At 40.8% G+C, this 17,580-nt stretch overlaps 1 protein-coding gene across 9 annotated transcripts in view; it reads right to left on the reverse strand.

Moving 5' to 3' along the window:
• Positions 1-89: 89 nt before the first annotated feature.
• The window catches only part of LOC139773933 (uncharacterized), a 79,045-nt gene continuing 61,554 nt past the window's right edge, over positions 90-17,580 (reverse strand). For 8 of the 9 annotated variants that reach the window (XM_071708791.1, XM_071708790.1, XM_071708789.1 and 5 more), the window contains 3 exons: positions 12,980-13,073; positions 6,775-7,099; positions 90-3,530 (listed from right to left, as the gene is read on the reverse strand). In XM_071708791.1, coding sequence (XP_071564892.1) covers positions 3,363-3,530; positions 6,775-7,099; positions 12,980-13,073 — 587 coding nt within the window. In that variant the 3' untranslated portion in view covers positions 90-3,362. The remainder of the gene's footprint in view (positions 3,531-6,774; positions 7,100-12,979; positions 13,074-17,580) is intronic. The other variant, XM_071708792.1, reaches the window with a different exon arrangement.

Raw genomic sequence — 17,580 nt, forward strand, 5'->3', positions numbered from 1 at the left:
CCACGCGCGTGCCATGAGTAGAAATATATGAGGAAAAGCAAGTGTCGGGATAGGGGATTTTCCCTGCAGTTAAATAAGTCAACAATCCCTTCGTTTGTAACATCTCTTTTGCCTCTTTATTTGACGTCTTTATTGTTGGGGAGAGAAAGCTGCGTCGGTCGGTTCTCATCGTTACAGCTACACCATTTCAACGAAATTATTAATCGAGCGAGTGACTAGGTGACGGGGGGTAGCGTGACCCCCTCCCGTCCTGATACTTCCTATTATTTACAAAAAGACGGAGATAGAGAAACAGAAACAGCTTGCTATACACTGTTACAATCGGGTCTACGATGCTCGATATATCTGCGAGGACAAGCTTCGTGACACGCGAATAATTGATCTTTTTTTTCCCCTCCTTTATTCTACACGAAGCAATTGAACCATACAATTAGTCGTGTAAACAAGAAAGTATGATTCTACACAGAAATTTGATCGCTAAGTGTAAAGCGCGCCGGAGACCGTTAATGCGTTTTTTTTTTTTTTACATTATCGCAGGCATAGGGTGCTGCAACTAATCTCGTGCGATTGATCTTCTACGCGAAGGCACTCCTGAATTCGCATTCGAATGCAATAAAAATAATAAAATCTTATTTAAGTTTGAACTTTTTTACGTAATACAATTTCATGCTAACGTCATCTCATGATATACTCGCTTATTCCAATTGATATCATTGGCAATTGATAGCATCGGAATTTGAATCGAATACGCGTTGTGTATTTTCTACTTGAACCACAATATACATTCGGATAAACTAATAAACTCAATTATCCGCCAGCTGCGCACAAGTCAAATTTTATCTTTTTTTTTGTTCCGGAACGCTGGACAAATTGGTCATTGGATTGTCATAAAATCACTTACGTAATAATACATCATGTAGAATGGGGTATTTTGTCGTATAAAAAATTGTAAATTGTTTTGTTCCTTTTCTTTCCCGAATATGATATTCAAAGGATTGAAGTCGCGAGTCAATAAAACATCTCGTTAAATCCGTTGCAAGAAATATTGCCGGTTACGCCCTTAAAAGTAACTCTAAAAATCGACGGGTCACCCGTTATCCTATTTACATTCTACAATACTATACCGAGGATCATGATCCTCTGGATTTTCGGTCATTCGTGAAGTACTGCACAATTTCCGCGGGATTTACATAGCGCGAAATATCGCTAAATATCTGCGCTAATAATAAAAATATTAAAAATAATCTATTATGTGTAAAATAATATTAAAAACAACAAATCGTTGCTATTAAAGTTGCAAAAATAATTTTTAAATTCATCCAATTCATTTACGAATTATTTCCAATAATCTGATAAAATTTCGAGCAATGGAAATATTGGAAATGATTTAATCACAATTTTTTTACGCTTTTCTTTGGTAAAAATAAAAGTTTCATGTTTAAACATGTCCTCTAACTTCAACCAAATCCGCAGCACTTTTCCAACCGAATGACCGAATGTCATCCGTCGATTTCTTTAAACTAATTAATCACTGACGCGAGAAGCTCCTTTCATGGCGTCGCTACGCCGCTCAACCCTTTAACCGCAAATTAAGCCATCAAGTATAATGTTTAAATGAAATCACTTGATAAAATGAACAATTCTCATTGTTTGCTAGTAAAAAATACTAAAATTTATTCCAATAACTCTCAAAAATATTTAATAATTTTTAAATTACTGTATTAAAATATTAAAAATTATCATGCGATTAAATACGTAAATATTGAGTTAAATAATTTAGTATCGCAAATAGCTTTCAAGATTTCCTTTAAGAATGTGATGACTTTTTGTAGCACGTCGTAATACTTCATAATACTTGATTCGTCGAATAAACACCTCGAAGAACAGTTAAAAGGGTTAACGCAAGCGCACAAGTTGAAATATCACGTCAGCGTTACAATAAAGCGGACTCAATATGAGCCGTCGTAGTAGTTCGATAATTTTAAATTGGCCTATCTTATTCTTTCGAGGCGCCGCATTCCGTTTCTGACGGCGGGAGGACCCTGCAGATTCTCAAATCCTAGAATCCCTCCTTCAGACCCCTGAGGATTTTTAGGAACACCAAAGTTCATTCGTTGATTAAACCTTACGTCCCGCGGACCTTTGTCCAGAGAGATCGTTACATCTTATTTACACACTTTGACGTCGGCGGCCTCGAAACCAATTACGGGAGCGAGATAGCGGGCGATCGACTTCATTCGTATTAAGATGAACCGGGAGTCAGCTGCCCGAGAAGAAATTCATATGCGCATACAATGTGTATAAAGTCAAAGTGGATCAAGCTTGTTCCGTCCGGAAGGTTCACTTTAAATACGAAATCGTATTCAAAGAGAACCTTCTCAAATTATATATCTGATCTACTTTAGCTTCGAACGATGCTTTATGTACTTATAGCTGGACAAAGTACGGACTGTCGCCGATTCCGTTGCGCTGCCTCGCCGAAGAGCGAAGAGCCACGACGCACGATGACACTACAAGCAGCTGCAAGCCTTCCCATTCGGCATACGACTAGTTTGCACTTTAATAGGAAAAATGTGTGTACGCTGTTTTTCTCTCATAATAAATAATAACTCTAAGTTTTATAGTTAAATTTCCCATCGAGATCGCGACTTCCGATTCGCCGAGGCTGCAAATTCGAGGTTCGATTGGAACTGACTAAAAAGCAGGAATCGGATTTTTGAGGAATCCCGAATTTTGCCCGAAAACGATCGTCCGATCGCCCGCCGCTCGCGTACCTTCCGCAAGTCCAGCCGACGCGCTAATACTAATTAACTACCCGAAGTACGGCGATCTGTCGACTATTAATTAATCGCGCAAAAAACATATACGCAGAAGCTACGAGGTAACTCGCTTTGTCGCACCCATGTATATCGCGGTATATCTTCGCGGTATCAGTCTCATGAGAAGGCGCTTGTGGAATAAAAGAAGGCACTTCGTTGCATTCCTCTTCAGGCACACTTTCTGATATGTCGACTATTGGCCGGATCGGTTCCCGTACCTGCGCCGTTCCTTCCCCGAACTTTCTTTTCCGTCTCTTTAGATTTCGGTGTCCTTACATGCTTTCCAAAATCTTTTTTCCATCTTCATCTAATATATCACTGTCAGCTCTTTTTGCGTTTCTATCACTCGTCTCTTTGTGTTAGCTTTCTTTACGTCTTGCCTAATTCCTCTTTTCACTTCAATCTCTTTCACGTTTTCCTCGATTTCTTGACTAGAGCCTCTTCTTGCTTTCACCAATGCTCCTCGCGTTTTTTGTATCGATCCTTTATCGATAGCTTTCTCTTCGGGGCTTTCAGGCTTTCAGGAGAGACAGCTTCTGGCCGTCAATAGACGTAGATAGTCTTCAGCTGATCCTTCAACTCGGGGGGAATGGCACAGGTATCCGTCTCCGCTTTCCGCTTCACCAACCGACGCCAGCGTCCACCGAGGTTCTTGCGGAAGCCCTTCGCAAACCCAGGCCGGTCCGACGGCAAACCGTGTACAAGGGTATCCTGCAACATCAGAGAGATCCCGTTTTATATATTCACGCCATTAATCCACACGTGAAATGAATCGAGTTACGTTATGCGGGATATACAAAAGTATATCTGTATTATTCATATTGTACGTTCAAAGTCTACGAAAATAAACGTGATGAAATAACGAATTAGAAAATGGGAAAGTGTATTTTCTTCGTTAAGATCTGGAGTGTCTTAAACATCGTACTTTCGCATTATTCATATCGTACGTTCAAAGTCTATAAAAATAAAGGTGATAAAATAACAAATTAAAAAACGGGAATCATTTCTCATTGATAGTGAGATAAACACCGCATTTCTCTGAATCTTCAATATTGAATATATTTGTTATTTGAATATAATAAATATATTTGAATATATTGAATATATATATCAATACACTGAATATACTGAATATATCATACATTGAGAGATTCTATCCGAATGCAAACTACTCTCCATTCAAAGTTGACCGAGAATGGGATTTCGTTAGATATTAATTCGCGCCTCTGAAAGTATCGCTGGCGATTTGCCAGTGATTCTTCTTTCGCGATCGCCCGCAGCTTAAATCGCGAATATCCGATAAATAATACATTTTATTTCATAAATTATATACAAGAGCTTTGCCGCTTAAATTTGCTCGCGACGGATTCGCATTGTTGGCTAGAATCGCAACGACTCCAACGTCCTGCCAATCTCGCAGACGGAGGAACGGTATTTCGTGAGCGGCCCGACAGCTGCACCCTATTCAGGGGCCCGGCTGGTAAGCGGCGGTAGGTAGACGCCCACCGGCGACGCTAAATTTAGCGCCAGGCCGGAGAAGCATCGAGGAGCTGCACCCATTTCGCCGGTGTATTTATACATACGTTCTGGCTTTATTATATCTCACGTGATAATTTTATCGCTAAACTACGGCATAAACTTAATCGACGTCGCCGTGACGCCATTACAAAAATTTATGTGATTCATCGTTATAAAATTTATCTACCAATTAAACGCGAACGTATTGTTAATAATTTTTAATTTCCCATTTGGCGCGTCGTGCTAATAATAATAGAAATATATCAATCAACATTTAATTCAGTGGCGATTTCAGGGGGGAACTATAAAAAAATCGCGCGACTGATTCGAATCTGTCGAATATAATCGGCACAACGTTATTAAAAGCGACAGCTATTTCGAGCGATCTATATATAAAGCTGTCCTTCTAATTTCCTTCTTCTAAATAAAGAAGTTAATCTTCTTAATTGCCAACCCCACGAGCTTTCCCCTCGCAAGATCAATAAGTTACGCCGCGATCTATTCTGATGAGGACAAAATTCTTAATAAAAAAATCTCCAATTCGTCCGCCATTTTTTATATAATATATTTATTTTAATTACATCGACGGAGTCGAACGAATTATAAAAAAGAAGACAATGTCGTTTTATTCTTCGCGATCGAATCCACTTCTCCACGTTGGGTTAGGGCGGTAAAAGGCGCATCGCAGCTGCAGCCAATCAGCAATCGCCGTTCGAACGGCGGGAATAATCGATCGTCCGCGAAGTAGCGCGAAACCGCGATGGCCGCGGGTCACTGTCCCGACTATCGATTGACGAACGGGCTTCTTATTTTTTCTGCGAGTGTTACGGAGGGGTGTATCGGAAAAGACGGAAATCAAACTGCTTACAAGTTTGTCAATTCTTCTTTTCAGCAAATTTCTTTTCGACCGAACTCACGGAATTGCAGAAACAAAATTACAAATTTTAAATAAAACTGTGCGATTTTAGAGAGGAAGAACACCGAGATTTGAGTTTGTTTTGATACGATACGAAAGTCCTAAAACATCGTAAGTTTTATTTTTCAATTAATTTTGATTTCGTTTAAATTTAATCGTAATTAAATCTTTAATATTCCAAGAATCAAAATTGACTTGTGAATAAAGCTAGTATGTTATCATCGAGGAAGAAAGGGGGAAAGTGAGCCACAAGGCTCGTTATCGCGCATTTTTGTCATAAGAAAATCACCCTTGCGAAATAGCGGCTGCGCTTACCGCTTTCTACGCCCGCGAAATCTTTTTTCGGGTGTCTCAGGTCGATATACCGCGCGTCCTCGAGTCGTTGGACAGCGCAGCAGGGGCAAACCAGTAAAATCTAGTAATACTGGCTCCACCGGTTAGTCGGTTAGCCGTTTGCGACGGTTAGATCGACCGATAGATCCCAGGGAGCGATTAAGACTATTAAGAGTGAAGTTTATGCCATTGACTTCAGCTAATCGCGTTTTATCGGGCAAGGTGACTCGAAAAAAAGCATCGGAAGAAATTCCCTTCCGTATTACTGTCATCGCGGACAGACGTACGAAAAATCTATTGAAATAACTTCGACGTAAAACAATTTTTTACTTTTGCATCTCCTACATTCGCGTACAATCAATTCTACGTTAGTTTTGTTAAGATATGTCAAGATTAAAACATATAACTTCAATAACTACCATTAGTAGCGAAATTGACAAATGTATAGGGATTAAAGATCGGCATGGAGTTTACTGATGAGTTTGGAAAAAGTATGTAAAATTCACACATTATTATTATTATTATTATTAGGCTACTGATCCTGACCGTAAATGGTGTCTTTCTTTCTAATTAATTGTATACCATAACAGTCTTGTTTCACTTGTTATTATTGTTTATAGGGATTATTTTTATACATCAGCTTTAAATCAAGAGACTTGACCTGGGTTAAGAATCTATACGGAACTGTACTATATATAAGAATTATGACATACGGATTTCAAACTTGTATATGAACGATTAATGTTTTAAAAAAACTGGCGTTTTCGGTTCTCATTCTGCTTCTTCTGCATGGTAACGTCTATAAAAATAATTTTGATTACAACGAATTGTACAAGACCGATTAAAAATTGAGAAGATTCTGAATATAATAAATTAGATACTGAAATATCTAGAATAGAAGAAATGTACACAACTCAATACATTGAAACAAATACTTTGCACTACAATACAATAGAAAATTTCCAACGTTCTTTACGTTCTCTCAGAAGATATCTATACAAATATTGCCATTGAAAAATTTAAGAAAACATTTAAATCGTTCTAATCTTTAAATGCATGAATGCTCCGAGAAACTCTGTCTTCTCCGTCTTCCGGTGAGACACTCGCGGTTCTTCAATTATTGACCAGAAACAAAAGTTGAGAACCGTCGAGCGCCAGTATGCCCAGTATATAAAATACAAAACGTACAAGGTGTGCACCAACCTGATCGTTGTACAACGCGTACTGCGCCGGCGGCATGTGGGGGGGCGGGTACGGGGGCGGGAATTGCCACGCGAACGGATCGACCGGATTGGCGGACGGCGTCACCGTCGTCGCGGCGAATACATGCTCGTCGCAAACGCTGTTGTCGAAGTCGGTCGACATGGTGGTCGTGGACATCTGCGTGCAGCAGCCGTCCGGATGCGTCGTCGGTGCCCCAATCGTCGCGAGCGACGTCGTCGTCTGCACCACCGTCGCCTCCGGGTGCACCGCGCCCGCGCTCGAGTGATGGTCCTCGCGCTTCCGCAGCTTGCTGCGGACAAGGCGAATCGCGATCATGGTACCGTTGCTCCCGACCATCTTTCTGCACTTTTGGTACAGCCTCGCGAGTTTGCCCGTTTTCGCGACCGCGTTCTTGGAACCCGGAAGCTCGTTGGCGACGGAACTCCTTGAGTTCTCCAGGGTACCACGAGAGTTGCGCCGAAGCTCAGAAGGTCAAAAAAAAAAAGTTTAACGAACCTCCGAAATCCGGCGAGAGATCCGAGATCTAAGATCTCGATCCGGAATGCGCGGATTTACGGGATTTATAGGTGTCCTCTCCGAGACACCCAGGCTTCTCGAAAACGAGAGCTTTCGAAGCGATCGGGGGAATTTTTTTCGAGCCCTGAAATTCCCCGCGAGCTCGAAGTTACGCAAGTCGACACAGTTGTGTGGCGTGCGGCGACGTACGTTCCATTCGAATTGTCAAGGATTCCGGACAACTATCGCGACAACGCTCCGGATTTCCCTCGAGCGACTCGGGAATTCTTAAGTATGAGGGGAAAAAATGAACGTGGGTGCTTCCCTCTCTCAGTCTGTGTCTCTCTTTCTCTCTCACGCTTTTACGTTATACGGGCGCGCGGAGCTGTTGTCGAATCAGCTGTCTTCTCCTCCGCGTCGAGAAACGATCTCTCTCTCTCTCCCTCTCTCTCTCTTCAACGTGATTGTTACCCGATTGAATCGGAGTTCAGGAACACTTCGCGATGTTCTTTCTCTTCGATACTCTCGCATTTGTGTGTCTTTACCTCAAAGTCTCTTTCTCTTTCTCTCTCTCTCTCTCTCTCTCTTTCCGCGTTTCTTTTTCTCACAATCCGAGTTTTACGAGCACATCGGCCTTCTTTCTAGGTTACTCTCCGTCTCTGTCGCACTATTTCCTATTTCCGCCTCGCTCTGTGAAACGGCTGTATTTGACGCACCACCAACGCGATCTCTTTGTCGACCTTCCGTCACACTCGCAGCTAGGATATCACCATTTACACTTGCGCGATACTCGCACTGACTAGCTTCGTGAATCCTTGGCACTTGGACGATTCGGAAGAATTTCCTTTTTCTCTGTCTCTCTCTCTCTCTCTCTTCCCTTATTTTATCTTTCCTATTATCGCGGACGTGGGTCGCGAATTCGAGGAAACGGCGCACGGCGTCGTCTCTCACTGCCGAAAGGCCGCAGCCGAACGTGGAACTCCGCGACTACCTCCGTCCGTTCATCGCTCGCAAACCAACAGCGCGCATCTGAATCGGCGAACGTTGCGTGGCCGTCTCTTATACCGCGCCGTGACGTCACGGGGCGAGCGCGGCGGCGATTGGCGCGCGTCGCGCGCCCCGGCCAATCGCCGCCGCGGCGAGATTCAAACGGTACACGGCGCCTGTCCGCCCGCTCGCCGCGCCGCGCCGCGGCCCGCGCGTCGTCACCGTTGTCGCGCGCCGGAAGGCCGACCGGGCGGACTTGCGTCCTTACGTCACGTAATCTCGACGTGTAACCGACGGCGACGCGACACGACGCGGCGGCGGCGGCGGCGGCCGTGGCCTCTCGTTTCGTCGTCGTAACACGTTTCTTTTTTTTCCCCTCACTCGGTGTTTCTCTCGGTACGGTGTATTGTGCACCGTCAATGTATTGCGATGATTAACGGAACGTATTTAGCATATAATCGTTCTGGGTATTCTAAGGGGAATTCACGCGTTCAGCCGAAGGCCATTTTCCTTTTCATTTTCGCAACGATTCTCGCGAATCGGTTTGCGCGGCATAATCAGTTTACTCAGAAATTCGTGACGTATCAACACGATTTTCAATGCAGTCAACGATTTGCGGATAACGATCGAAAAATCTTAATTTATTAAATATTTCCATGAATTAATTTTATGCTTCACTCTCGAATGAAATAAAATCAGATTAAATTAAAGATCAAGTTTATATTACTTTTAATGAAGTAAAATTTTGTCATGCAAAATGTACACATTAAAAATTCATTATCTTATGCATTTAATAAAATGAAAGAAACGCATCGAATTTTTAATTAAAAGCATAAGACGTAATTAAGTTAAATTAATTTCAATTAAAACACAATCAGCTCGTATCGAATAAGCGTAATATCAAATCAAAACAAAAGCGAGGGAGCGTTATTAAATTAAATAAAGATAATTTGTAATCAATCACATCAAAAGATATTGAACTGCATCAACTCAGATAAGATGGAATCGACCTACGCCAGATCAGCTGCACCAAATTTAAGTCGAGTTCAATTCGAGGAAATCAAGATCGAGAGACAAACGACAGAGGGCAATTGCGAAAGGGGTGAGAGGAGGAGGAGGTTTCGTCCTAAATCGCGCCAAGACCGCGCTTATCGGACCGCGATAGGAAATAATAATTCAGAGACTGCGCCGCGTCCCCGCAATACGGCGGCTGTAGTGAGGACGCCTTTATCACTTCACACAATACGCGCATAGAGCTCGTCTTCGCGTTACCACGCGCGGCGTTTACGTTGACCTAACAATAACAGCAAGGTCCTCATCTCTGAATCGCGCGCGTTTGTATACGCTTGCCTTTACTATCGGCAGATTCCTCCAGCGAAGTTACGTTGGACCGAATGGAAGGGGAAAAAAAAGAGCGAGGCGAAATGAAAAGAACGCGGCGACGTTGAATCTCGGCGCGGAGATTTTAATTCAATTGAATCGAACGGAATAAGATAAAATAAAGATAAAGAATTCAATCCACTTTTAGACGATCTGTCATTCCCGTCAGCATTCAAGATAGCAAATCTATTTATAATTTTATACTGATGAAATACGGAAAACTGTTAATAATCAGGATACGCAGGTATATAAGATGTATATATTGAGAGAGACACACATATATAATAGGCGACATGTAAAATTATAAATAGAATTCTATTCTAAAGTCCGACGCGTATTATAGATCTAAAGTGCTTAAGAGAATGCAAGGCGAGAGGCTTTTGATTCTCAACCTTTGAAGATATTATAACCGGGTTAAATAAGACGGGACAAAGGAGAACCGAAGAGAGAGAGGGCAAGAAGATTTTATTATACATATATAATATCGGCGATTGTTCTCCACTTATTTTGAAATCTATTCTCGTACGTGACAGCACAGATAGGAGATCCCGATTCTTAGAGCAAGTTACTCAAGAAGTTGGTTTTTCACCGACTATCGAGAATATCGAGATGCAAGATACGGCATCTATTATTAATTGATTATCGGCGTCTATCACGCGCAGGTGACGATAACGCAGATGAATCACTCGTTGGATTTAGCACAAAACAATGAACCGCAGAAAGAGGAAGCATTAAACTTCGCGCTGTGAAGAAAATTACGAAATCTAAATTTCTTGGAAGAATTGTTACCTCTGCTACTGGGATGCTGCTGCTGCTTCTGCTTCGCAAAAATCGTGTTTACAAGTGCGGCAGATCGTGCGATAGATCATTCTCTCATAAATCAATTGGTGAACAAGATCAAACCAGCAGCATCGAATTCACGAATAGAGATTTTATAAAACTACATCAGAGTCTATGAAAATCGCGAAAATGACAAGAGATTGCAACACGAAATTCAAATACTATTTAATATTATTATTTGTCGAAATAATAGTGACGACTTCGCGCCGGTCTCTCCTAATACAGCTATTTCAATTTTAAATTTTCGTGTTATTTACTTAGCTGTCCAACTTGTTTTGCCGATGATAAATGTAACTCTCACGTTAATCTTTATTTTAAAACTAGAGAGATTCTTCGTATGAAAATTCTCGTTAAAAGACTCGTGCTCGTTTTTAGCGTCGGCGAGAATAGAAGCGTCTCGAGTTTCAGGCAATTGTCCAAGGGATTGCGATTAAGTAAAAATCGATAAAATAAAAAAGAGAAATTGTTGATGATTATTTAAGTATTCTTAAGTTTCATTAAGTTCTTCTTTTTTAACAATTCTTCTTAATTTTATAAAGTTACACTTCTTCATGTGAAAATCTTGTCAGTCTCTTTGAAATTATCGCGATATATTCGGACTCTGTGCAATATAACGATTAACTGACAATAAAATTCGCTTCTGAAGAAAAGATTCGTCTTGGGAGAGGCCGACGACGTTGTTCCGATACAGCATGCAAGACAGCGTCTCGACGATGTCTCATGATGACGACGACGTTCTGGGAAAGAACATCCGAAAGGGAAATGCGAGCGTTGTGTCTTTATCTCTATTTCCGTTCGGCGCACGCCAGACGTATGCGTGCTGTTTTCAGCCACGCGCGTCTCCCGATGCCACGCGACACTCTCAGAAGTCTCAGACGGACGGATAAATGGACGCTCTCGGGTTTCGAGCTCTTGTTTTTTTTCTTTTTATTTCGCTTCTGCGTTTCCCACATTCTTTCTTGATATATTTACCTCTGTATGTGTGCTCTGTACATCATCACGAGAAAATATAATCTATCCATTATTTTAAGAGCTGCAGAAAGACGAGCGACAGAATCTGAGTTGCGCATAAACGAAATCTGCAATCGAATACGTTTTCGAGAATAGCAAATCAAAGTAAATCCGAAAATTTATTCGCTGTGCTTTAACGTTCTAATGAATTAATTTTTGTTTCTTTCTGTGATTCTAATTTTAGATAGTTGGATTAGTCTCGAACAAATTAATAATAAACCAATTCAATAATATTTGTCTGTTACAATTTATGTGTTATGCATAACAATCATACAACTGGTTCAGACGCTTACTTATTTATTGCTTCTTTATGCATTATAAGTTAAGTCGAGTTTATTGAAAAAAAAAATTTGTTATCAAGGGAATTTTTGAAAATCCAATTTCCGTTTTTTTTTCGTAATAAATCTTTTTGTAGAAGATGCTTATTAGCATCATCATTATCGAATTAATTGTATTACTCCAGCTTCAATTTGAGTATATTGAAATATTTCTATTTACCAATTTCCGTTGTTACATTTGCTTCTTGCAATTTTCTAATTTAGGATGCATCGCATCTTACAAGCGTTGCGCTTGTCTTAATCGACATTGCGATTAAGTGGAGAAAAGAGACAGAGCGAGAGAGAGAGAGAAAGAGAGAGACTCAAGAGACTCGGTTGGCCTTAATTGGCGATTTTCAGCGCGCAATTCGTCGATGCGAGATCTAGTTAGCGGCCGCAATTATTACGCATTCTCGTCACGCGAAATTATTTCATTCATCGCTATTATTCTCCCACAAGTATTTTTCCACGTGCGTTTTAACACTTGCATTTAACGTCACTCGCGAGGCTGTACCATCACACTTATGCTAATGTGAATTACTTAATTAACATCATTAATAGCTCGACCTATACTAAGGGAAAAAAAATTAAATGCTAAGATGCACAGTTGTTGATAAGGTTGCATTTATACATAGTTATTTTGAGAATGTCATAAAAGATTAATTTGATAGAAAAAAAAGATAAAATACATTTTGCGAGAGCATTGCCGAATGAATTAATATAATGTTACGAAAGTAGATTTTGAATTAATGTAACAATTAATGTAACGTTAATAAATTTTGAAAATTTCCAGATTGTTGCTAATAAGCCGATATCTCCAATATTTTATATGCACGCACAACAAGAGAATAGATATTTTTGTATCTATAAAAATCTATCGGAAATGATGTCTTCATTTCATATTGATCACCATTTCAATGCATAATGAAACACTTTTGCAGGTCAGTTTTTCTCATCAAAATAAGATAAAATGGAATCAAGATAGGATATCAATAACCATGCATTTTGCAGAGAATCCACGTCAGGACGGCCTGAAGGCGGATTTTAATGGCTATTAGTAGATGGATGAGGCTTGTTATGAGATTGTTGATAACGACGTCAAAACGATGGAAGATAATATGTTACAAAGTGGCACTTACCTGATCGTTACGGCGAGCAGGACGATCAAGACGCCCACCAGAACCATAGCGATCACCACCCCGCCTATCATGTAGACGCTACCGGTGGGTGGATCTGCAACAAAGAGTTATTGTCTTATCATTCTGATCTCATGCGGGACAAAAAAACACGTTCCTTTATTAAACTATTCAAATTTGAGTTTCAAAGCGCTTAAGGATTAAGGCATGACATTCAAGGATTAGGCATCCTGAGATATCCTGGCATTTAAGATCGCTGCATTGAAACGTCCGAAATTTCAAGGAGACCCAAGCGTACCACGTGTGAATACAAAATAGCCAAGTCATTTAAATGTCCAGTCGTTCGAATATCAATCACGCGTACCAAGAATTTGAAAACTCGATATCCACGACATTTAAGAATCTAGAAAGTTTAATAATCAAGATAGCGTTAATTTAACGGAGGGAGGAACGCAAGTTGCCTCTAAATCATGTTTCGTTGGAATCATTTCATGGATAGATCGAGAGAGAGAGAGAGAGAGAGAGAGAGAAGTTGGCGAAGACGGGGAGCGAACCGATTCGAAGCGAACTCGTTCGATCGAGGAGGACGGCGAAGGCCGAGCCACATTTTTCCCCGGCTTCTCTCGCGGTCGCGAAAGAAGAAGAACCCGTCGTCCTTTCAAGTTCAACGCCACCTTCGAGTTCGACTCGGGGCAAAAGGGATTGCGTGAAAAGGGAGTCGCTCAGGTGAGAGTCTCCCGCTTCGTGAAACCCGCTGAATCGTTCCTAAGCTACCATCAAGCGAAATCTTACAGGATTCCTCTTGCCGGACCCGTTCTCTCGTTGGACCACTTCGTGGGACGAGACGCGCATAGTTCCTCGCGTGACTAATTCGTAGAAACGACGTGCGTAAACACGATATGCGTTTCGCTGATGCGGAAAAACAAAAACACTCCTTGAGAAACGAAGAGGCCGTTCCAATAGGAGGAAAATACGATTTACTTCGGACGTAGTGAGAGAAAACGGGAGATTTTCGGAGCGAATAAACACATTCTTTGCTTCTCGAAAGAGACAAATGTGTTTCTCTTGGCCCGTAAAGTGTCCTGTAACTATTTCCCCTTGGGGAAATAAAATAACATCCGTAGAGACCGAGTCAGGATGTCCGATGAATTGTGTGCTGCGCAGGGTGATTTCGCATACCTTGTGTACGTGACGTGAGCACACGTGTTCGGTGAATCAGCGGTAATATTCTGATCGTCACGGCGCAGCGGGACGCTCTGCGTCTCGTTCGCGAACACACTTTGGAACCTGTCCAGTTTGTCGCAAAACAGCCCACAGGTTGCCGTCAGCTGACGCCGTTGGCAGCGGATTCAGAGGCTTTGCTTTTTTGGCCTCGCCGCCGGATATAATCGTCACAACATTTCAGGAAATTCAAATGGCCTCTCTCCCGTTGTGGACAGTCGACTTTGAGGACGTCCCATCAATTTTAACCGGATAAGATCGTCACAACACGTCAGTGCGGTTGATCGATCTGGGCGGTTAATGTCGCGGGGATATTTCAGAGAATCCACGCGACGCTCTCACAAAGAGATGATTTTGAGGATATTTAGATTAATCTTAGCGGACAAAACACGTTGAAAGAAGCATAAACGAATGTGTCGCTTCGAGAGTTGATCTTGAGAACATTTGATAAAGCACTACTTTTCCATCTTCACCAGAGATCTATATTTAATTATAAATAAGTACATCTCCACCTTTTTTCGTTATTATTGTTTTTTATTCCTTATTATTCTCTGTCATAATTCAATTTATTCTTTACTAAAGAACGGCGATCCGTATTTTCAATGATAATTTCGCTCTTGTAACATTTGCGTGTGTTACATAATTAGATCAGTGTTTTTCAGATCAATTAGAACTTGTTAGATGAAAATTGTACAGAACTATAATACTTGGCTTCACGATAAATAGTGAAGATAAAATGTAAAAATCATGCGTTACATAAGGATTCGTATTATCGGCAATACGTAACGACACATGCTGCACTCGTTAATAATGCAAAAGCCTTCCTGCGATGCGCAAGGACAACGCATTAAATGTTTTAATAACTAAAGAGCACGACACTAATACAACTGACCGTCCTTGGCTGAAGTTATGTGTGTTTTATCTCAAAATTGTTCGTGTTTTCAATAGATGATTTGAAATTCTTAGATATTGTAGTGAATATACATTGCGATTTTATGTATTTATGTGTGTATAAATATATCATAATAAATTTTATTAAAAAATCCGCACGTGTGCGTGATTAACTCAACTTTTTCAGACACTGATATATGCGGTTTCTTTTCAATACTGCTGACAAAGAAAAAGTGAATAATGTAGCAAATAAATATGTAATAAATAAGAAGCAGAAATTCCAGTATAAAGGCGGATATAATATTTATGTCATTTAGACACATGATGCATGGCGCTAAAATACTTTTTACTTTCTAAGTCTAAGAGTTTGTCTCTAAGGAAGCTATTATTATAATTCAATGAAAGTCTTTCTACAATTCTTTAATCCTAATTTTATTTAAAAACAAATTTAAGATTTGAACAATCTGCTAAATTTTTGTCCTACGTTTAGAGAAAGTGCCAAGGGTAGGAGATAGAGAAGGGAGAGGGGAAAAAAAAGAATGCTTTGTGGGATTCGCGGCGGTTTCGCTATTGGCCGTTCACTTTGCCATTTCTTGATGTAGGACACGGTCGTCTGAACTACGTCACGATATTAAAGACGAGGAAATTTATCCACGCGTCGATGTGCCAGTTCCGTTGTGTGCTAGGGTCATCGTCAACGTCCTGGTAGACAGTCATCATCGAATATACAGAAATATAGCTACAAATTTTGAGTATAGTTAAATACGGCAATTTATGAACCTTGTATCTACAAAGTTCCTCTGCTGTCCAAGACATTGCGTTTGCCGACGTCGTAAAGGAGCTTAAGGCATTGTAAAATATTTGCAGACCCCTTCTGTCAATCGCTCAAACATTCACTTTTCTTTGCAATTTTTTAGATGTATTTAATCAAGCTTACCTTTATCGATTTCAGACATTTTTAAACGTCATTATACATATATTTAAAAAAATGTTCAGATATTCCTTGCAAAATGCATTATCCTTATCCTTAATGCACGTTCTTACACACATTTATCGATTTTTATCAGTTACTTTTCGTTAAAGAATTAATTACACATGTGACAAAATTATCGATTGATTTTATGCAGTAATAATTCAAGATTTATATTCATGGCTCTAATAAAAATAATAAAATACGTTCCGAAGTTACATTGTTAAATTCGCAGTGTCAAATTATACTCAATTTGAGTCAGTTTTAACCATTTCTATATAGATCGCCACTGCTCCTACTCAATATGTCGTTAATTTAACTAAACTAAATAGTAAAAATAATAGATACTGTTTTGTGTTAAAATAATAAATTTCGACATACGTAATAGTTAAAAAAAAAATTGTTATCTAACTCAAGGTATTAATTTAAACTTCATCCTTTAATATTTAACAGTGTAGATGGTGCTTAAACAGGCACAGGAATTAAATGCAGTCATCTTTAGACTTTCGCTCACAGCTGAATATATCACTTAATTCTCGATATTGATATTGAGTTGCAGTCATGTTATCTCAGGACCGCCTGCCGTTCCGCGCCAGTTTCCGACTAGCGTTGCGGCAATGTAAATCACCGCGACATGACTCGAACGTGACAGGGGCTCAGCTTACGCAACTCGGCCGCGTAAATGATCGTTTTTTTCCGCGATTCCGCCGTCAGAGTCAGAATCGACGACCATGACGCGCGCGCGCGCGCGCGCGGTGTTCGCGAAGGGAATCGCGGAAATGTCGCCGGCGTCATCCTCGTCGCAGTTTGTCACATTCCGCAAATCCCGACGTGATGTCATCTCGTCTTCGTGAAATTTCGCGGACGAGAATAGGCAAAGCAATAGTCGGCACGTTCAACGTGAGATTTTTTTTTGCAAACGAAGCCTTTGAACGATTTTTCAACCGTCGTCCCGTGTCGAGTCGAGTCATCGTCCGCGCGACTCACGAGCCTCGATTCTTTATATCCAGCTGCCGCTTAACCCTATTTATAACAGTATAATCAACAGTATAAGAGACGTTATATTATCCCGTTAAAAATAGCAGGGCCGCTCTATGGCGGATAAGGCGCTTGTCGAGCGATAAATCCGTAAATAACTTATAATAAGCCGGCGTAATGAGACGGTACGTGTACCGTACGAAGTGAATGGCTTCCAGGCGTCTCCGTCGGAAATACCTTTCTCCGCTCTCCTACTCCGCGGCGTGATTAATTGATACGATTTTATCAATGGCATTCCTCAGGGGATTTGACAGAAAATGAATCTGGTCGAATGACGAGCGTCTTAAATCTATTAATAAAACGCACTATCTAAAAACAAAGGAGGATCGAGCGCACCGCAGATCCTTGTTGATCAAACTAACAATGAAGATGTGTGTAGACTAGCGAGATCTGGTCCAAAAGCCGCAGTCGTTCCGCCAACGCGCGCATGACGAAAACCCATTTTCCAGCGAAACTAACTTCCGGCGCTCTACATAATGCGTAG

Source organism: Temnothorax nylanderi, unplaced genomic scaffold (genome assembly GCF_030848795.1).
Source record: "Temnothorax nylanderi isolate EJ_2023f unplaced genomic scaffold, tnyl_v1.0 TNYL_tig0071_pilon, whole genome shotgun sequence".
NCBI lineage: Eukaryota > Metazoa > Arthropoda > Insecta > Hymenoptera > Formicidae > Temnothorax > Temnothorax nylanderi.